The 22,823-nt window shown below is 39.8% G+C and overlaps 1 protein-coding gene across 20 annotated transcripts in view; it reads right to left on the bottom strand.

The window, feature by feature from the left end:
• The window catches only part of MYO3B (myosin IIIB), a 442,575-nt gene that overhangs the window by 233,318 nt on the left and 186,434 nt on the right, over nt 1-22,823 (bottom strand). For all 20 annotated transcript variants that reach the window (XR_014079013.1, XR_014079014.1, XM_081577876.1 and 17 more), the window contains one exon: nt 1,149-1,228. Coding sequence is in view for 18 of the 20 variants with exons in the window: in XM_081577876.1 (XP_081434002.1) it covers nt 1,149-1,228 (80 nt within the window). In the remaining 2 variants the exon portion in view is untranslated. The remainder of the gene's footprint in view (nt 1-1,148; nt 1,229-22,823) is intronic.

Raw genomic sequence — 22,823 nt, forward strand, 5'->3', positions numbered from 1 at the left:
AGCAGAGTAATAGGAGGGGTTTGGTTTCTTTCCTCCCTGCTGACTCCTTTTGTTATCCTACTCTGTACATTGGTGATAGCTTCAAGAAAAAGCAGAATGTGTGCACTTCTTCCTGTGGATGTGGATGTGCATGTGCGCTAAGTTGCTTTAGCCGTGTTCGACTCTGCAACGCCATGCATTGAAGCCCATCAGGCTCCTCTATCCGTGGGATTCTCCAGGCAAGAATACTGGAGTGGGTTGCCATGCCCTCCTCCAGGAGATCTTCCTAACCCAGGGATTGAACCTGCTTTTCTTACATCTCCTGCACTGGGAGGTGGGTTCTTTTCCACTAGCATCACTTGGGAAGCCCTTATATCTTCCCAGATGGACTTTATTTTCAAGTGTCATTATTCTATAATCTTAAGTAGTATTTCTGAGAATCAGGTAAAGGGGTCTGCATATGCCATGTGGCATAAGGATTATTTTGAACTGAAGACATATAAGTAACAACAGTTGCAAGAAGAAGCTTTTCTGAATTCCCCTTATCTGCCTAAAAGCAAAGCCTCCAAAAATAATTCAACTGTCATAAATCCCCTCCCTGGGAGCTTTGCAATCAGAGAAGATTGACTCCTATCACCAGAGATGAGAAGTCAGCACTGGGATAAGAAATTGCCTAAATAGATACTGTCATAGAAAACTGTTATACTTCCCATTTATTTTCCTAAAGGACCATCTGTTTTCCCCAAAAGTCACTGATTGTCCCAGAAGTGTCCTTCTTCCTCTCTTCATCTCCTATTAAGATAGTATAGAAACCCCAAAATCTAACTGGCCCTTAGAGTCACTTTTTTGGTGAACCTCTGTATGTATATGATTAAAATATGTCTTTTTTCCTCTTGCTAATCTGTCAGTTCAAGTTTAATTCACAGTCTTCAAACACTGAACTTAAGAGGGTAGAGGAAAAAAATTTTTCCCCTGACACAGGATTGTAAAGGATTCCATGATGATGTTTCAAATCTCTTAACCCCAAATTCCTAAATGCCTCAGTCTCTATTCTAGACTTCCCAGGTAGTGGGTCAGATAAAGGAAACTAATACTACCCACCTAGGATGATCCCTAGGGTGGGAATGTCTTGTGGTCCACAGTATTTTGGGTACAAACCTACTACTCACCTTGAGTCTCCCAGAACTGAAATGTGGAGGCAAAGATCTGGAGGCTGCTGTTATCCTGGCTCTTGTCTGGGCCAAGTTACCTGTGCAAAGAAGACAAAAAATTAAGGCAAAGGAAAAGTTAAAGAATAGTATGATAAGTAATTTTTCCCTTTGTGTCCCTGTATTTTTCAGAATGTTCTAAATGATCTCCCCTGAACTTAAAACATTTGGAAAAATTTTGAAATTCAATGATATAAGTTATAAGTAAAATATAATATTTATAAGCTATAATTTGTAATATAAATTAAATTTATGTTAGTTTAATAAGCAAATAAGAAAGCACAAAGTCTCACATTCACTTAACAAACTAGTGCTTAGTCACTCAGTCGTGTCTGATTCCTTGTGACCCATGGACTGTAGACTGCCTGGTTCCTCTGTCCATGGGATTCTCCAGGCAAGAATATTGGAGTGGGTTGCCATGTCCTCCTCCAGGGGACCTTCCCAACCCAGGGATCAAACTAGAGATAGAAGGAAATTACTATAACATAAGAGAACCATATATGAAAATCCCATAACTCATGTACTCAACAGTGAAAAATTGGAAGTTTTTCCTCTAAGATGAGGAATAAGACAAGAATGTCCACTCTCACCACTTCTATTCAACATAATACTGGCAGCCCTAGCTAGGTCAGTTAGTCAAGAAATAGAAATTAAAGGCATCCAAATTATAAAGCAAGAAGTAAAATTATCTCCATTCACAGATGACATCATCTTACATACAGAAAACCCTAAAGATCATACACATGCACTAGCAAATGAATTCAAAGTTGTAGGATATAAAATCCACATATAAAAAGTCAGTTGCATTTATATACATTAACAATGAAAATCTGAAAAGGGAGTTAAGAAAACAATTCCATTTACAATGGCATCAAAAAGAATAAAATACTTAGGAGTAAACTTAACCAAGGAGGTGAAAATGTATACACTGAAAACTATACAACACTCCTGAAAGAATCCAACAAAGGCACAAATAAATGGAAAGCTATTCCATTGTGAGGGAGAAAAAAAATATTCTTTTTCCTCTACCCACCTTAGGTTCATTGGCTGGGGCCGTGCAAATTAGACTGACAGAAGATAGAGTAGCAAGAGAAAAACAATCAGAAGTTTACTAATGCATGCATTGCACATATATACAGGATTATTTAGCAATGAGTAATTCAAAGGGGTGGTTAGAACTTGGACTTACATAGATCTTAACAAAAGAAAAATAAATTTATAAAGAAATGAAAGACAAAGAAAAAGTACTTTGAGTTTCCAGGGTGGGAAATTATGGTAAGGGTAAATATATAGGGAAGGGCTTCCCTGGTGGCTCAGTGGTAAAGAACCCACCTGACAATGCAGGAGACCTGGGTTCCATCACTGGGTCAAAAAGATACTCTGGAGAAGGAAATGGCAACCTACTCCAGTATTCTTGCCTGGAAAATCCCATGGATTTCCCATGGACTGTGGTGGGCTACAGTCCATGAAGTCACAAAAGAGCTGGACATAATTTAGCCATTAAACAACAAACAACAAATATATAGGGAAGCTATTATAAGATAAGGGCTAATTTATTATATAGATTCCTCTAGTGCTGTCTCTGAGTTGATAGGGTCTAGAGTTGTCTCTGGTGATTAACTTCTGTCCTTTTTGGTAGAGAGGAGAGGGGGCACGTTTTTACAAATTTATGCCCTGCTTTTGGGCAAATGCAGGGAAGGCAGAGAACTTTTCTTATATCTGCTCCTTCTCAATTGCTTTCAGCTTAAAATAATCCTTATGCCAAACTGGCATATTTTAGGGTGGCATATTCTGTTACCCTGCATTGTGTTCATGGATTAGAAGACTTAATATTGTTAAAATGTCCACACCACCCAAAGAGATCTACAAATTCAGTGCAATCCCCATCAAAATCTCAATGACATTTTTGGACAAATAGAAAAAATCCTAAAATTCATATGGAACCCCAAAGGACTCCAAAACAATTTTGAGAAGGAAAGAAAAAACTGAAGGCCTTATATGTCTTGATTTCAAAATACATTACAAAGCTATAGTAGTCAAAACAATGCTGACATGAAGATAAACATATAGACCAATGGAACAGAACAGATAGCCCAGAAATAGACCCATGCACATATAGTCAAATAATCTTTGATATGGGTGTTAAGACTACACAATGGGAAAAGGATTATCTCTTCAACAAATGGTGCTGTGAATACTGGGCATTTACACGTAAAAGGATGAAACTGAAACCCTATCTTATACCATACTTGAAGATCAACTCATAATAAAGACTTAAATGTCAGAGCAGAAACTATATAAGCATAAGGGGGAAGCTTCATAACATTGGTCTTGACAATTATTTCTCAGGTAGGACACCAAAAGCACAGGCAACAAAAGCAAAAATAAGCAATTGGGACTATATATCAACAGGGGGAAAAAAGATGGGAGAAAACCGTCTATCTTGTAAGAGGTTAATTTCCAAAATATATAAAGAACTCCTACAACTCAACTCTTTCTGACCCCATGGACTATACAGTCCATGGAATTCTCTAGGCCAGAATACTGGAATGGGTAGCCTTTCCCTTCTCCAGGGGATCTTCCCAACCCAGGGATAGAACCCAGGTATCCCGCATTGCAGGCAGATTCTTTACCAGCTGAGCCACAAGGGAAGCCCTACAACTCAGCAGCAAAAAATAAAATAAGCTGATTTAAAAATGGGCAAAGAACTTGAATATACATGTCTGCAAAGATGACATACAAATGGCCTGAAGGTATATAAAAAGATTTTTAGTATCACTAACAGGGTAATGCAAATCAAAGCCACAATGAGATATCACCTCATACTTATTAGAGTGGTGATTATAAATGAAGAGGAATAAAATAGCTCCCTTTGGCATATGGATTATTTTAAGTTGGTTATTTTTGAGAAATGTAGACACACATGAGGCTCTGAAAACTGAGCCAAAATTACCCTTTTGTAAAAAAACTTTACAAGAGGAATGAATCTGCATATGTAAAGGTATCTCCTTCTCTCTACCAGAAAGAGAAGGATGACTACCTAATTTCCAGGGCTGTTATGGGCACTGGATGAAATAATTCATGAAAAGCATTATCAACACAGCTCTGGTACAAGGAAAGTGCGCACTTCGTGTTACGAGCATTGATGATGATGATTTGCTATGAAGGAAATGGCAACCCACTCCAGCATTCTTGCCTGGAAAATCCCATGGACAGAGGAGCCTGGTAGGGCTACAGTCCATGGGGTCACAAAGAGTCGGACACAACTGAGTGATTTCACTATCACTTATCGCTTATAAACAGTTCACATGGTCTCAGTAGAGGGCAAGAGAACAGGGAATTTCACTAATTTGCTACTGTGAACCCTGGTTTGTAAAAAAAAAAATTAATGAAAGATGAGAGAAAATGATAAGGCAACTCCACTTTGAATGCCCATCTCTTGGCCTCTCTGATTTCTACTGCTTTTTGCCTTTGAAGGGTCTGAGTGGCCTGCTGGAACTCTCTCTTCTCTCTTCCTCTCCACCCACCCTTAATCTCCTCTCTCATCCTTAGCCCCCCAAACCAAGAGATCTGTTTTACCTAAAATGTCACTTGATTCTGTAGCAAAATAAAAAGTTGTCAGTGGAAGGAAAAGCTGCAATTTGTGCATTTGCAAGACACTAAAGATTTCAAAGTTTTTAGCAAGTCTAGCACAAAGATGTCCAAATGTTTTCTCTGGCGATATCTTCAGAGGCTAAACTGTGATTAATAGCCCAGAAAGAATCCTTTGAAGCAGGATTGGTGACATCAAAGTCGTAATCCAGGGGTGGCAGGAGCTTTATAATGAGTGGGAAGCATTTTAACACATTTCAAAGGATTTACAGCATGAATAAACAATAGACCTCAGCAGATGTGCCACACACACCTTTCAGAAACATAACCTATAAGAAGTTTCCATTTTAATTTAAATGTAAATACAGTGTTCACACTTCTTTCAAATGTTAAGCATCCTCAGTGCTTCACCCCCCAGACAGCCTCTTTGGCTAAGGATGCCTCACTGCTCCAGAGCACCCTCCTGTGACTCACTGACATATCGGAGAGCAGAAAAAACGGAAGTCAGAGGCATTGGATGGAATTTATATCCTATGTGGGAACTGGGTTAGGAAAGAATCTAAAATGGAGCTTGCAATGATCCCAGATAATTTCTCTGCTTCCAACTTAAAGGGAAAGAGACAAGTGGTCTGAAGACAGAGCTGAAACTTTTAAAAGATGGCAATTTCCTGCCTGCTTCAGGGGATTTACAGCTCTTTGAAAGCACCCAGCACCCATGATTTCAGTTGCCTCTTAAGAGTTGCCCAAGATGATGGGTAGCTGTTTTAAATAATCAGGCTTGAAATTTGACTTCCCTCTGCTGCCCTCTCTGGGTTTAAAAAGGATTGGTTGCAGGGTTCTGGTGGTGACTGTTGGTAGGCATTTGTTTAGGAAATTTTCCCGTTTTAATTTTCCATAACATAAGAAATAGGCTAATAAGCTAATAAATGATTGCAAAGAAATGCTGAAAAGTAAAAGTCTGGTGTCAAATGCTGCCCAAAAAGGAGTTGCAAAGAAAACATCAGCTCTTTTTTTTTTTTTGCCAGATTAAGTTATATGAATAGACCTGAGAACTACTATGTTGTACCCCACAGTCAGCTTCGGTGAAAGTGAAAGTTGCTCAGTTGTGTCCAACTCTTTGCGACCTCATGGACTTTAAGCCTGCCAGGTTTCTCTGTCCATGGAATTCTCCAGGCAAGAATACTGGAGTGGGTAGCCGTTTCCTTCTCCAGAGGATCTTCCTAACCCAGGGATTGAACCCAGGTCTCCCACATTGCAGGCGGATTCTTTACTCTTGAGCTACCAGGGAAGCCCAGTTTGGATACTGAAAACCAAAATCACTGTCTAAATAAGAATGACCTTGTGCTATTCCTGTCCCCATTAACATGAATTTCTTTTCCAGGAGTCTCCTGTCCAGACAAATGATTTGATTGTTCATTACAAGAACTTCTCCAAAGACCCAAGACCCATCAACTCTTTATGAAAAATGTCCATTGTTTAAACTCTATGGTTCTATGAATCCCTTGTTTCAAATTCACATGTTGCTGTTTCCACCAATCATGGGCTGGTTATATTGTATGTGATCCTTGTTATTGCTGTCCAATCCCCTAGTCGTGTCCGACTGTTTGTGACTCCATGGACTGCAGCAGTCTAAGTCTCCCTGTCCCTCACCATCTCCTGAAGTTTGCCTAAGTTCATGTTCTTTGCATGGATGATGCCATCCAGCCCTTTCATCCTCTTGACACCCTCTTCTTCTTCTGCCCTCAATCTTTCCCAGCATCAGGGACTTTTCCAATGAGTCAGCTGTTCACATCAGATGACCAAATTACTGGAGCTTCAGCATCAGTCTTTCCAATGAATATTCAGGGTTGATTTCCCTTAAGATTGATTGGTTTGATCTTCCTGCTGTCCAAGAGACTTTCAGGTATCTTCTCCAGCACCACAGTTTGAAGGCATCAGTTCTTTGGTGCTCTGCCTTCTTTATGGTCCAGCTCTCACAACTGTACATGACTACATGGAAAGACCATAGCCTTGACTGTATGGACCTTTGTCAGCAGAGTAATGTCTGCTTTTCAACACAGTGTCTAGGTTTATCATAGCTTTCCTGCCTAGAAGCAATCACCTTCTGATTTCATGGCTGCAGTCACCATCTGCCGTGATTTTAGAACCCAAGAAGAAGAAATTTGTCACTACTTTCACTTTTTCCCCTTCTATTTGCCATGAAGTAATGGGTCTGGATGCCATGATCTTAGTTTTTTAATATTTAGTTTTAAGCCAGCTCTTTCACTCTCCTCCTTCACCCTCATTAAGAGGCTCTTTCATTCCTCTTCACTTACTTGTGTGATCCTTATGCAGTTCTAATTAAGCCCTCTCACTTAGAAAGACTCATCTTAAATCAAACTTGACCTCTCAACAAATTCTGACCCAGCCTTTCCTTCTCCAAGACACTGCCAAAGCTTTGAGAGATGGTGGTCTCCCTTCCTGTGGGGAGCAATGAACTCTACTTTGTCTAATTATAATAACAGGCAGGGTGAGTAATGTTTAGGTGGTCAGCTTGGGACAGACTTATGCAGGGATGATACTTGGAGTGAATAAAATGTTCTAATTTTAGTTAATAACACTAACCAATAAAAATGCAAGGGGTTAAATTCAGTAGCTGTATAAAACATACTAGAGTATTTTATATGTTTTTTAAAAAACACTTAGATAATGATCTATCCTATAAATCTATATAACAAGAACTTGTTTTAGATTTGATACACTGAGATAAGTTAAAATAGTGACAAGAAAATGACACAGTTGTAGGAGGTGGAGAGAGAAAGGGTAATGTTAGATTTTGTTCTGCAGATTTCACTCTGTCCTGGCATTTATCTATGGCTTTGAGTGTTAATATCAATAAATGGACAAGGGGGAGGTGGAAGAGTTCCCAGTCTACTTAATCTCTCAAGTAAAGAACACAGATAATTCATGTATATATGGAAGTGGCTGTAGTTTTGTGGAAGGAAGAAATAAAGAGATCAGCCTGTACTCTAAGCTGTTCTAATGAAGAAAGATATGCACATATAGCAAATGTTCTTTTCTGAATGCACAACCTAGACTTTATCATGTATGTGGGAAATTTAATGCCCAAAGGGAACCTTTCCCCATTTCTGCATTCATTGGCATTTGTCTGAAAATTTAAGGAATTTCTGCACAATGAACACCTTTAGACTATCTGCTTGAAGGAAGCCAAACCAAGGTTTTGACTGATTTTTTTTTCCATTTTAAATGAGAACTACAGCTTTAAAGATTTGTGGCCCAGAGATTTTAAAATTGCACAGCTGAGGAAAAACTAATAACTCCTTTCCTCTTTAAGTCTGAAAACTCATAAACAGGATGTCATCTCAGCAAACAACTGCATCAAATCATCAGAACGTGTCAAAAAGGCAACCAGACTTCCCTTCAACTCAGTCAATAGTGGAGCTGAGGCTCTCTGCTTCCTGCATTTTATTGCCACATAGGTGGAAACTGCCAGTTCAGTCTATCTTAATAAAGATAGAGCTAGTTAAGAAAAGCCCTGGGTATTGTCTGCCTTCCCCACATGCTTCACTTAGAGTTTACTTGGAAATACCATGACTGCCAAATGACATGACATGTGTTCACAAAAGTGCTGGAACCTAGACGGTTGATACCTATCCATAAAGACTTAACTCACTGAGAAAAACATGAAATCCACACACGCATACCTGCCAGTACCCACACATGTAAGGATCACTTATTTCAGTCTCAGAGCAACATCCATATGCAGCAGAGTGGTTTTTAGTCCAATAATGCCTAGTCTTGGACAAAACTGTAATTTAGGCAAAGGATATGTTCAAAGTCCCATACATGGCTTTTCACATCCCCATTCCCACTTCTGAAGGTCAATATGGCTTTAATGCTATGTCTCTTCCCTATCTCAACAACCAGTTTTCCCTATTTCCTTGCCCCACCCTGGAAATCTCCCCAGCAGACCTTCTGCATATTCCCACTGAAGCTCCCCTGTCTATATTCTAAACCTTCATGTTACTATTCTTCCCTGACAACTAATCTAGGTCCACTTTCTTCATGGATGGATAAATGTATTACTTCACATAGGTGAGATCTTGGCTTATGAAGGGGAGCAGAATTTATCATCCCAAAATATGCCTCTCTAGCATACGTATTATTTCAGGCTGATTATTTTTAAGAAATAGTTGACATAGGAAAGACTCTGAAAACTGAGTAGAAATTACCTTTTTGTAAAGAACTTTGGAGGGAGAAAACATGGAAAAGGAAGACTTTATTAAGACATCATAAGTTACTGGTGGGACCATGGACAAAAGCTTAGCTAATTTTGCTCTTCCAGTGGCCTTATGTAGCTACTCATCCAACCATGTGGCCAAAGGTGAATGGTTTAGATACAAGCCACTATGGGACTCACATTTGTTAGTTACTACAGGAGGCAGAGTCTTGAATAAAATCTCTTGTGGGTCAGGTTGTTGCGATACAGGGAACCCACATTTCATAGTCTAAGACTAAATGACAAGGCAAGAGAGAATAAACTGATTGCTAAATAATAAATAAAAAATATTTTACATAATATAAAATAGGGATATAATTATATTTTTATATAATATTATATTTTATATAATATAAAATAGGATAAAAAAATCCCTCCCTAGAAGCTCTGCTCAACACAACTTATCTATTGATGGTGGGTCAGTTATAGATTTCTCTATGCAAAGCATAACATTATGTCTTCAATGAATTCTGAGAAAGCCACACAGTGTCTCAGAAAACAAGAGGCTGGTAACTTCACATTTTGCAGGATGATGACTGAGTGCTTGAAATTATAAGTGCTTATTTAGTTCTCCCTCATTAGCCTGGAAGCGATGAAAAGAATGCTAGACTCATAACTGAGAAACCTGAATTCTTATCTCAAGCCTGTCTCTGACTTTAGATCACTTCTCTCTATGACTCAACAGTATGACAGCTCAAATGAGAAGTTTGAGTAGATTAGCAGTGTGTGCTGCAGCATTTTGCCATGGCACTTATGGAACAAATCCTCTGTGCTATGCAGCTGAATCTAGATCAATGCCTGCTAATGTGGTATAAGAAGGGTAGACTCTTGAGAGATGGGACTACAAGGGATAGTGTAATGTTTACCTGGTACCAAAAAAAGATTGCATGACATCTGTGGCCAGGGCATGTGAAAACTTTACCTAGGCTGTAAATCAGAGAGCTGGTCAGGGCAGTAAACAATATTGATCAAAAGCAACATCAGGGGAAAAATGCACAAAAGATACATCTGATAATGGACTATTATCCAAAATATACAAAGAACACTTGAAATTCTACAATGAGAAAACAAACAATCTGGTTTTAAAATGGGCCAAATACTTTAACAGAAACCTCACTAAAGAAGATACACAGATGGCAAATAACCATATGAAAAGATGCTCCACATTATATATCATCAGGGAAATGCAAATTAAAATGAGATGCCATTATACACCAACTAAAATAGCCAAAATCCAGAACACTGACATCATTAAATGCTGCCAAGGATGTAGAGCAACAGAAACTCTCATTCATTGCTTATGGGAGTACAAAGTGGGGCAGCTACTTTGGAAGAGAGTTTGGTGGCTTGTTACAAAAATAAACATATTCTTACATATGATCAGCAATTATGTTCCTTAGTATTTACCCAAAGGAGTTGAAAACATGTCCACACAGAAACTTGTTGCCAAAAATTGGAAATAACCAAGATGTCAGTAGGTGAATGGAAAAACAGTTATATCTAAGACAATGTATTATTTAGTTCTAAAAAAGAGCTAAGAAATCATGAAAAGACATGGAAGAACTTTAAATCTATATCACTAAGTGAAAAAGTCATCTGAAAAGGCTAGATATTATATTATTTCAAATGGAAAATGTATTATTCCAAATAGGAAAGGCAAAACTATGCAGACAATAAGAAGATCATGGGTTCAGGGAAGAAATTAATACAGTAAATGAACTGGAGTAAAAAAGGTTAAGTAGTGTTGGGTTTCCATTCAGGTCTGAAAGTCTGTAGTCAGGTTGTAAAATAAATTTTAAGAAATTGCTGGGGGATTCCCTGGAGGTCCAGTGGTTAAGACTCTGAGCTCCCAATGGAGGGAGCATGGGTTCGATCCCTGGTTGGGGAACTAAGATCCCACATGCTGTGTGTCCAATAAATAAAAGAAAACAATTAAAAAAAAAAAGAAATTGCTGAGTTAGGGAAAACAAGAAAGAACAAAACAAAGAGGATAGAACTAAAATCTACATGATGTATTATTTCCTAGCAATTTGGCAAGCAATAGAAGAGGGGAGGATGGTGATGATAGTGCATGTGTGTGTGTTCAGTAGACTCTTTGTGACTCCATGGACTGTAGCCTGCCAGGCTCCTCTGTCCATTGGATTTCCCAGGCAAGAATACTGGAGTGGGTTGTCATTTCCTTCTCCATGGGATCTTCCCAACCCCAGGGATCAAAACTGTGTCTCTGCATTAGCAGGCAGATTCTTTACTGAGCTCCTGGAAGCCCAGCTTAGATAAATAGAGGAAGCTTAAGTAATGATTTGACAGAGGCTAGGATATTTAATTTGCTAACTCTCTCTTCACAGCTGATCAACATGAGAAACTAATACTGGCTCTGTTTCTGGGGTCTCTTTCCAGTTACTCCTCCACTTCCTTTGCTTTTTTGGCTAAAGTGAGCTTATTCTCTAATTTGTATATCATTCTTCTTCATAACAGATGAGAGAGGGGATAGAGGTATAATATTTTGCTGCCCCCAACAATGTTTTAAAGATTAGGTAATTCAAGCTGATAGGGACAGAGTAAAGGAAGCAAGTAGGTGATTAAACTGAAAAAAGTACAGGAGACCCCTGTAAATTAAAGATCATCCCAGAAAGCAAGTTTGCTTAGCAATAAAACCATGTGACAGAAACATGAGACACGCCCCCAAAACAATGAAACAACGGTGGAATGAGATGCACACCCTGCCCAGTGAGCTCAGCAAGTGAATGATTCCTAGGACATGCTTCCCGCATGCACTAAAAACAAAAATATAGGAAAAGGTAGCATTATATTAAAACCTGAAATTATTTATCATATTTTAGTACATGTTACTGCCTTTTGGTCTATTTCTGTAGCAGCATGACAGTTTCAGTTTGACCATATATGGACAAAAAAACTCCCTTTCCCAATGTGGAGGAGTGGTTTATGACAGAAACTTGATGTCTATTCAAGAATGAAAGAAAGAAAAAAAAAAAAGAATGAAAGAGAATATGGTCTTTCCACTCCTCCCCATTTTTCCTTTGATTATAAAAATGTAGCCACTAAGTTCTCAGGGCAGCACTCCCTTGCCTGCCTGCTTGCATCTCTCACAAGTGTCCTACACTAATAAACTCCTTCCTTACCTGTCACTCTAACTCTCAGTGAATTATTTCTACACCAAGACAGAAAATCCTTTGTTTTACTAAGCCCTGAAACACATTCTGTGATTTTAAAGGTGTTTACCTTCAGCATCTTCATAATATGTATTCTCCAAGTGAAAAATTATGCTTCTTTCAGTTTGCTATTAGCAAATACCAGTCATTTTGAAAAGCTGATTGCTAATATGAATGCAACCATCACTTACATAAATCTTTTTTTTTTTTTATTGAGACTCTGAAAGCATTCAAGTTTAACTTTTGGTCTATAGGTATTCAAGTCTAATTTTCTCACTTACCAATTACTTTGTTTTCTTTCAAGGAATGACTGTTATCACCTAACACCTTTTCAAAGACCTACTCTAAACATTCAGGTGTGGATCTTGGAGAAAAACTGTAGCTGCTTAAAAATCCAGAAAATAAGGAGAGGCAAACTGGAAAGGAAACACTCCATAGGCAACAAAGCTTATAACAGGACTACCTGACCAGTGTGACTTATATCTAAGCTACAGTGCCACAGGTTTTCGAGACACCAACACATAGATATTTCTCACTCTCTTCTTTAGCTCTCCCTCCCTCTCTCTCTCAAATTTTTGTTTGTTTTTACCGTTCATAAAATGGCACTGACCAAAAAGATTCTTCTACTGAATCTGATATGTGTCATGGTGCTAAAGGATGAAGTTTATGTAAGTTTTATTTTTTAAGTACAGGCATTGCCTTTTTATGTTGACTATGCCAAAGACTTTGACTGTGTGAACCACAACAAACTCTGGAAAATTCTTAAAGAGATGGGAATACCAGACCACCTGACCTGCCTCTTGAGAAACCCGTATGCAGGTCAGGAAGCAACAGTTAGAACTGGACATGGAACATCTGATTGATTCCAAATAGTGAAAGGAGTACGTCAAGGCTGTATATTGTCACCCTGTTTATCTAACTTCTATGCAGAGTACGTCATGAGAAATGCTGGGCTGGAGGAAGCACAAGCTGGAATCAAGATTGCTGGGAGAAATATCAATAACCTCAGATATGCAGATGACACCACCCTTATGGCAGAAAGTGAAGAAGAACTAAAGAGCCTCTTGACGAAAGTGAAAGAGGAGAGTGAAAAAGTTGGCTTAAAACTCAGCATTCAGAAAACTAAGATCATGGCATCTGGTCCCATCACTTCATGGCAAAGAGATGGGGAAACAGTGGAAATAGTGACAGATTTTATTTTTGGGGGGCTCCAAAATCACTGCAGATGGTGATTGCAGCCATGAAATTAAAAAATGCTTGCTCCTTGGAAGAAAAGTTGTGACCAACCTAGACAGCATATTAAAAAGCAGAGACATTACTTTGTCAACAAAGGTTCGTCTAGTCAAAGCTATAGTTTTTCCAGTAGTCATGTATGGATGTGAGAGTTGGACTATAAAGAAAGCTGAGTGCAGAAGAATTGATGCTTTTGAACTGTGGTGTTGGAGAAGACTCTTGAGAGTCCCTTGGACAGCAAGGAGATCCAACCAGTCCATCCTAAAGGAAATCAGTCCTGAATATTCATTGGAGGGAAGGATGCTAAAGCTGAGACTCCAATACTCTGGCCACCTGATGCGAAGAACTGACTCATTTGAAAAGACCCTGATGCTGGGAAAGACTGAAGGCAGGAGGAGTAGAGGACAACAGAGGATGAGATGGTTGGATGGCATCACCGACTCAATGGGCATAAGTTTGAGTAAACTCTGGGAGTTGGTGATCGACAGGGAGGCCTGGAGCACTGCAATGCATGGGGTCGCAAATAGTTGGACACGACTGAGGGACTGAACTGAACTGAACTGATTGCTTTTTTTGAGAACTTGGCTTTATGAAACTGTGACACAGTATGCAGAATAACTGTTTGATTTCCAAATCTCCCTTAATTAAAGTCTTATTCTCTTCTCTGATAAAGGAACTCTACAAGCATCACAATTCTGTGCTAATTCTAGAGGCTTCAGGTAGTCAGTGCATATGTGTCTGAGTCCTTTTAAGTCAATGCAAACATTTTACCTTATATTGGTATTGTCTTCAGAAATGGTTATTTTCCTTATACCAGTTACAAGATCTCTGAAGCCAGAGACTAAGTATTTCTATTCTTATTCATTAATTCAAAAATTATTTCTTCAGCACCTTCTACAAGACTTGTGAAGAGCTCTACAAATGTGTGTGTGTGGTTAGTTGCTCAGTCATATCCGACTCTCTGCATCCCTATGGACTGTAGCTCGCCAGGCTCCTCTGTCCATGGAATTCTCCAGGCAAGAATATTGGAGTGGGTGGCCATTCTCTTCTCCAGGAGATCTTCCCACCAGGGATCAAACTGAGGTCTCCCACATTGCAGGCAGATTCTTTACTGTCTGAGCCACCAGGGAAGCCCACTCTATAAATAGTAGGTGCTAAAAAAAAGTGTGTTGAAGATGGTATAATTCACTGGAACTACACTTCAAATGATTCCTACCCTTGCCTTATAGGTGGATCATATCTACCACCACTTGGCAAACTTCAGTATCACAGATTCTTCTTTCAGTCATCCAAAAAGAAACACTCATTATTCCAAAGAAATAGCAATTGACTGTGAACCATTTTACACAGTTAGTAGAGCACCATAAATGAGCAGAAAATGTCTCATCAAAGCCAAAGATGTTCCTTGATGTGACATTGAAAGCTACCCATGAATCTAATTAAAATATTGTCTGTGACTCCTCATGGGAGTCAAAGCTCCATTAGGGCAGGCACTAAGTCCATTCTGTTTACTACTCTAGACCTGGTACTTAGCACAATTTACCTAGCACGTAGTAGACACTCAGTTAATATATGTGAATGAATGAGTGAATATGTGTGGCATTACATTTATTTAACATGACATCCAATGCCCTTTTAGGAGTAGGCCCCAGCTCACCTCATTTCCCTCCACGTACCCTGAACTTTATGCTGGTCTCTTGCCATGCCACACTCCCTTCATATTTCAGAATCTTTGCTCAAGCTATTGGAGACCCAGATTGCAGAGGTGAAGTGGTTAAGACCATGAGTGCTAGGGTTGAACAACCTGGGATTTTTCTCAGCTCTGTCACTTACTTGTTAGGAAGGCTTGAATGAGTTACTCACCTTTTTAATATCTGGATTTCATCATCCAGAAGACTGGATGAACATTTATTGAGTTTTGGGAATAAAGTGTTTCTGTTAAATTTATAGTGAATAGAGTTTCAGTGGTGAGTGGAGATGCAGATGTTGCTGGTACAGGGGATTTGATTAGAGCCACATAGAACCCCTAGAAGCCCTACTTGGCCAAGAGTTTTAGTTTAAGCTGTATCACTTGACTCAGTGATCATCTCTTCAGCATATATTTTGAGACTTACAAAATGTTATTAACTAGAGGTTTTGGATAATCAGAGTTTTATAGACTATACAATTTTCTATTGCCTAGAACCTTATTAAATGTTAGGTTGAATGACTAACAAAGAAAATAAACTGAGGATGTAAGATTTGAGGGTTTATTTTATTATTTCCTGTTTATATTCTTAGGATACTATTTTCAAAACAGAGATATCACAAACACTCAACAGAAAGAAAGAGAAAAAGGAAGGAAGGAAGGAAAGAAGGAAGAAGGAAGGAGAACTCATAGTACTATATAATTTTATTTACTGTCTTTTAAAAAAATCCATCAGAGATAAGGAAATATATGTAGAAATCCACTTATTTTGCTCTATATTGCCTCTCTGCTCTGGATCAGAAAAGAGTTAATAATATTTAAATACTAACATTTATTGCATGAATGCTAAATCGCTTCAGTCATGTCTAACTCTTTGTGATCCTATAGACTGTAACCTGCTAGGCTCTTCTGTCCATGGGATTCTCCAGGCAAGAATACTGGAGTGGGTTGCTGTGCCCTCCTCCAGGGGATCTTTCCAACCCAGGGATAGAAACCACATCTCTTACATCTCCTGTATTGGCAGGTGGGTTCTTTACTACTAGCACCACCTGGGAAAATACTACTAACGTTTATTAAATGCTTACAATGTAGTAGACACTATGGTAAATGTGTAGAATGAATTATTTAATACAACATTGTGAGCCATGTCCCCAGTTCACTAAGAAAGAAAATGGTGGCAAAGAGTATACAAGCCTGTGGCCAAAGGTCAGATATCAGCCATGCAAAGCATGGAGCAGTGATGCTGAGAGAGCCCATCAACTAAGATGGCCTAATTATAGATTTTGTGGTTATTTCAGGGTTTCTGGTCATATTCAAGGAAGACCACTGAGTAATTGAGGGGACTGCTACCTGGCCAAACTGATTGAGCCCAATTGATTTTAGATGATGTCTGAATTTTTTAGTCATTTACACACCAAACCAGGTCAACTGCACACAGTTCCCATTGATTACCCAGTAATCATTATCCTTGTGACTAAGCCAAACCTAAACATCTGGAAAATAGTTGATCTGGGTTTTATGTAACTTGAACTATCCTTATGAAATGTAAAGAATGGAACCACTCTACTAAATGTTCCTCTCCCACTTCCAACTCTCCAGTAAAGTTAAGTGACATTTTACTTAGTTTACTGACATCTCACATGTGCAAGCCAGTAAAGTTCACAATTGTTACTCCACACAGCTGTGGTTTACAGCTTCTCTTCGCACACAACATGCTGGCACCAGAGCAAAATGATTAACTTTTATATGCTTCTAACATATGGACCAGACTGTTAGAAGCTGGTCTTGTGTTCTAAAGAGAAAAATACAGTTTTTATTAACATGACCCAAATTCCTGGGGAAAAAGCGTTAAGTTGTGATCCATTTCTAAGCAGAGAGATTAAAATTATGATGGCTTTGTTTCTAATTCACTTGATTTGGAGTGCCTCAAGTTATCGTCTAGTAAGTTGAGGGGTGAGGGAAGATGACCTGAAAGCCCCATTATAAAGAGATTTTGTGGTGGGATGAATTAATAAAATATAAATGGCCTTGAGACTTTTCCTCAATATGAGCTATGAAATAAATGCAAAGAACCTTTCATCTTAAACGGGAACATATTTCTTCTCTATGAATAAGAAGGAACGCTGGTGAGAGAAGCAGAATTTGTTTTTCTTGCATTTTTGACCACTTGAAAAATCAAAGCTGCCATATTTGCTGTACTTCCCAAGATCATTAAAGAAATAAAATGGCCCTAAATTGTACTGCCACTTAAAAATAAAATGTGCATTCACTGTCACATGTAAGAGCTATGAGAGAAGTATTACATTAAAATGTACTGAGGAAAGATAGTGGATCTGATTCACAACAGATACTTTCCCAATATTAGAGCCGTTATATTATAACTCATTAGTGAAGGTTATTTTAGTTTTTGTTTTTCAAGGACATAGTAGGAACAGGGTCCCTAGAGCTAGGAAAGTATGAGGAACTTTTGGAAATGGATTTAAGAGCCACACTGGAAGATTGCCCTGGAAAAGAAAGACTCAGGAGGAAAATTTTCTGAACAGCATTGCCTCATTGAGTCCCACTTGACTCTTGATCCTCAAGATGCTTTTTGAAGCATCTTACTGGTTTCGGAAGATCTATACATGGGAGCCATCTCTCGGTATTTCTGCAGTAAAGACACTTATTGGAATTTCATACTTAGTATTCCCCACACTTTTTACCATGGAGATCTCTTCTTCACATCATACCTCATCACATCTCACAAGCCTAAGTTTTATGAAACACATGTCGGAAAACATTGCTCTTGATGCTAATATGGGACCTTTCTATCTCTGCAAAGAGAGCCACGGGAACTTTTAACAAGCTTGTGCTGGAGCTCTGCAAATCCATAACAATGACTTTTCTCACACACTGGGAAACAGGCTGAAGTATGAATTTAATAAAATATTACTTTATGAAGAAAGAAGTATTTATTTTCTTTGGAAGGACCAGCAAGAAGGGCTCTTTGGCATTTCTTCAATTCTCTTTGAGGGCAGAAATGAGGCACATCTGTGGCCAGGGCAGCAATTCTCTGAAGCCACGTTATTCAATGTAGTGGCTGCACAACACATGAACTGTGCGGCTCGTCCGAAATGAGATGCACCATAAGTAAGAAATACACACCAGATTTCAAAGACTTAGTAAAACAAAAAAAAGTAAGCTATCTCAATAATTTTATATTGATTACAATGTTGAATGATAATATTTTGATATGATGAGTAAAGATATATTAGTAAAATTAACGTTGTTTGTTTTGTAGACTAAATGTTTGTGTCTCCCATCCCCTACATACACAGATTCATACACTAAATCCGGGCCTCTAATGTGATGATATTTGGCGGTAGGACCTTTGGGAGTTAATTAGGTGATTCACAAAAGCAGAGCCCTCATCAATAAGATCTGTTTCCTTATAAAAGAAGCCCTAGAGAGTTCCCTCACCCCTTCAGCCATCTGAAGACACAGAAAGAAGACAGCCAACAATGAACCAGGACATGGTCCCTCATCAACCATAAAATCTGTCGGTGCCTTGATCTTAGACCTCTCATCCTCTGGAACTGTGAGAAATAAATTTCTGTTGCTTACTAGCCACCCAGTCTGTAATATTTTGTTATAGCAGCCCAAATGGACTAAGGCATGTTTCTTTTTACTTTTTAAAATGTGGCTAATGTAACATTTTCTTTCCCACTAGACAGCATGGTGCAATAGACCAAAGAACAGAAGAGAGCCCAATGAGAGCTTTGAAACCACAGTGAAAAAAAAGTGAAGTCACTCAGTCATGTCTGACTCTTTGCGACTCCATGGACTGTAGCCTACCAGGCTCCTCCGTCCATGGGATTTTCCAGGCAAGAACACTGGAGTGGGTTGCCATTTCCTTCTCCAGGAGATCTTCCCAACCCAGGGATTGAACCCGGGTCTCCCACACTGTAGGCAGACTGTTTACCATCTGAGCCACCAGGGAAGTCAAACCACAGTAACTGCAGACAAAAGCTGGCCTAGGAGTCACTAGAGGTTGGTCTGTTTGATCTTAAGCTTCCTTCTAATTGAGGGGTTCTTCACGTGCAAAACTCTCACTTTGCAGATGGGAAGCTTGTTCAGAGAACTGGATTAAACCCACTGGATGCAAAGTACCAACTCAGGTGGAGCTCAGGTGGTCTCCTGACTTAAAATCCATGGCTTGTTACTCCATCACAGCTGATGGGGTAGAACAAACTGCAGGTAGACGTTTTAAAAGGAAAGAAAATTTTAAGCTGCTTACATGTGAACAAAAGGCAAACGAACAAACAAGCAAGAACAAAAACAGTACTTGGAGAATACAACTCAAAACCTGAAGGCATTCAGGGAAAAGAAAAACAAAAGAATTTCAAGAGATGCTCTCTTCCTCCCACAACCATATCACACACCCATTTTGTCCTCAAAATGTCTAACAAAGACAACCAGTGATTCTTCTAGACAAGAGCTGAAAACCATTAACAAAGGGAGATGTAGGAAGGTGTGAAGTCTCTCCTGTGATGGTTCAGCTGCTGCCAGGACCCTCTGTAAAGGGCAGCAGGGGACACTGTTCCTCATGGAACCTGACAGCAGAGGCCTTCTGTTCTCCAGCCGACTGCGGCAGCAATAGATGGGAGTGTGACTTCACACGCACCCAGAGTCCCCAGGGCAGCGAGGTTTCTAAGAGAAAACGTGAATCTCGTGCTTCCCAGCCAAGTACAGTCTGTGCTTTAAGCATGAGTGTGCTGCTTGCTTCTGGGAAAGTCCCACCCTGCCCACTCCACATGAGGAAGGGGGCTGGCAATCAATCTCAGATGCTGGATGTAACTACAAGTCTCTCTGTACTTCTCTAGAACCTGAGTCCTAACGGGGCATCACACTTGTCTGTCCAGATTCCAAATCCAGAGCTCTAGATGGAGCTCTGAATTTCACAACTTGTTAAAACAAATCTCTCACGCTGGTGGGCTCCCTGTCAGCACCATAAATCAGGACGACTCACACACATTTCTGATGTGTTTCAAGTGCTCTCAAGACCATGAGGGAAATCTGTTCTCAAAGTGCACTCCCTGCCTGAACAGACAGACTCTCCTGAGCATCTTCTATGTGCCCGGCGCCTCTCCAGGAGCTAGAAAGAGGAGCCTACTGAATGGACAAAATCCTATCCTCATGAAACTTACACCCAGGGGTTTCAGTTTATTGGGGATAAATAAGAAACAGCTCCACTTTTTCCTGTTACTTCCCCATCCATGCTGTTACCTCTCCTTTCTTTGAGGATGGCAGCTCCCTTAACTATATTTTAGCCCCACTTCACAGATTTTCTGTTATTAGAGATTACTTTTGGATTTGAAGATTCTTTCTTATTTGTTTTTAACCTTTAATATCATCCCAAGTCAAAGCTTTTTTCCCCACTGCCCCTTTCCCTCCAGGCTGGATAGATACCTCCAGGACTTGAAGGAGGCCTGTCTCCCACACCTCTGCTCTGGACTGGCTGCTCTGGTGCGGGAGGAGGGAGGAAGGAAAGGAAGAGAGGGCAGAGCTCTCTTTCTCTGATTGGGTGAGGCTGTAAACTCTCTCTGGTTAAACACAATAGTCCCTGGGCTTTGTAGGAAACTGTGGTGGCCTCACATGCCCCCTGGAAAGGGGGCTCATATGGAACAGCTCCTGCAACAATTAGTGATCCGCTATGGGCTAAATTGTAGCCGCCCCCAGCCCGCAACTGAATTCATACGTTCAAGTCCTAACGCTTCGTCCCTCAGAAGGTGACCACCTTTGGACATAGAACCTTTAAAAGGTGATTCAGGGCAAATGAAGTCATACAGGTGGGGCTCAATCCAATATGACTGGCATCCTTCTAAGAAGAGGACACAGACGATGTACACACAGACCAAGGTGTGATCATGTGAGAACCCTGAGAGGGCAGCAAACTACAAGCCAAAGAGAGAGGTCTCAGAAGAAACCAAACCTGCACACATCTTGATCGTGAACTTCTACCCTCCATAATTGTGAGACTGTAACTTTAAGTCACTTTTTGTCTGTGGTGCCTCATTATATCGGCCCTAGGAAACCAACACAGATTAGAAGTCAAGAATTGGATTTTACCTTTAGATTTTCTACCGTGCAGGAGTTAGTGAGTTATTTGACAAATATTTACTAGGACTCACTATGCATTAGGAAAGGAGGGTAGGGGGCAGGTCGTAGAAGAGAGACAGACAGAATCATGTCAGCTTCTGATGGAGACAGTTAAACGGGGTGACATGACAGAGTGAGTGGGGAAGCAGGGGGCTATCATCCATCGGGTAGACAGAGAAGGCCTCTCTTTGGTAGTGACATCACAAGGATAGACCTGTAAAGATCTGGGCAAAGAATGTCCCGGGCAGAGTGAGCAGCTGGCGCTGAGTCAGGAAAAGGCTTGGACTGTCTGAGGAACAGAATGAAGGCAGAGAGGGAGGGGAAGAGTTCAAGAATATGGGGAAATTATGTTAAGAGTTTCAGATAAAGAAAGGAGTCTGGATTTTATTTTAGGTGTGATGAGGAGCCATGGGAGGCTTTAAGCAGGGCAGTGACATGATCAAATTTCTATTCTTAGAAAGACGGCCGTTTAGCTGTCAGGCTGTGTGAGGAATGAGCAGAAACAGAGTCTGGTTAGGAGATTTAGCTGAGAGGGGCTGTAGAGGCACCACCTTGCTCTCCGACTTCATCTTCACCTGACATTCTCTGTGTGACTCTGTCCAAATTTTCCTTTTTAATAAGGACACCAGTCATACTGGTGTAGGGCCCATCTTGGTGACTCCATTTTACCTCGATTGCTTCTGCAAGGGCCCTATTTCCAAACACAGTCACATCCTGATGAACTAGGAGTTTGGATTTCAACATACATATTTTTTGGGAGGGAGACACAATTCAACCCATAACAAGCAGTCAAAAAGATAGAAGATACTATGTTGATGAGGATGACCACATTAAGAGGAATAAATAGCTGATGCAGAAGAGAGGAGGAATAATTGCGGGATGAAAGCCCTTGTGAAGGTGAGGAAAGGAATGAAGAGGCAAGCAGAGAGTCACTTGTAATGAGAGTAAGGATGGTTCACTCATTTAGATTAGCAGGAAAACAAAATGGGAACAGATGGAGGTAGATGGGTAGATTTGGTTCAACCATCCATTCATTTACCCAGCAAATACATAGAGAGTGACTACCATATACTAGGTATTACTAAAACTTTGAGGAGACAGCAATGGACAAATCAGACAAAATTCCTGCTATATGGAAACTTACATTATACTGGAGGAAGACAGACAATAAACAAGTAAATTATATATAGTAAGTTAGGTAGTGATAAGTGCTAAGGAAAAAGATAAAACAGGAAATGGATTTATAAGTATTCAGTAGGTTGAAATTTTTACCAAGGTAGCCAGGAAAAGTAGATTTTGAGAAAAGACTTGAAGAAAGTGAAACAGCAGCCATGAGTATGTCTTGGGGGAAAATATTCCACATAGAGGGCATAGCAAGTGAAAGGGCACCTACATAATAACTACAGCTGACACCATACTTAATGGTGAAAGATTGGATGCTTTATCCCCAAGATCCGGAACAAAGCAAGATGTTTCCTCTCATCACTTCTATCCAGCTATATACTGAAAGTCATAGCCAGTCAAATAAGGCAAGAAAA

Source organism: Giraffa tippelskirchi, chromosome 3, assembly GCF_054371585.1.
Source record: "Giraffa tippelskirchi isolate mGirTip1 chromosome 3, T2T-mGirTip1v1.2.pri, whole genome shotgun sequence".
Taxonomy (NCBI): Eukaryota; Metazoa; Chordata; class Mammalia; order Artiodactyla; family Giraffidae; genus Giraffa; species Giraffa tippelskirchi.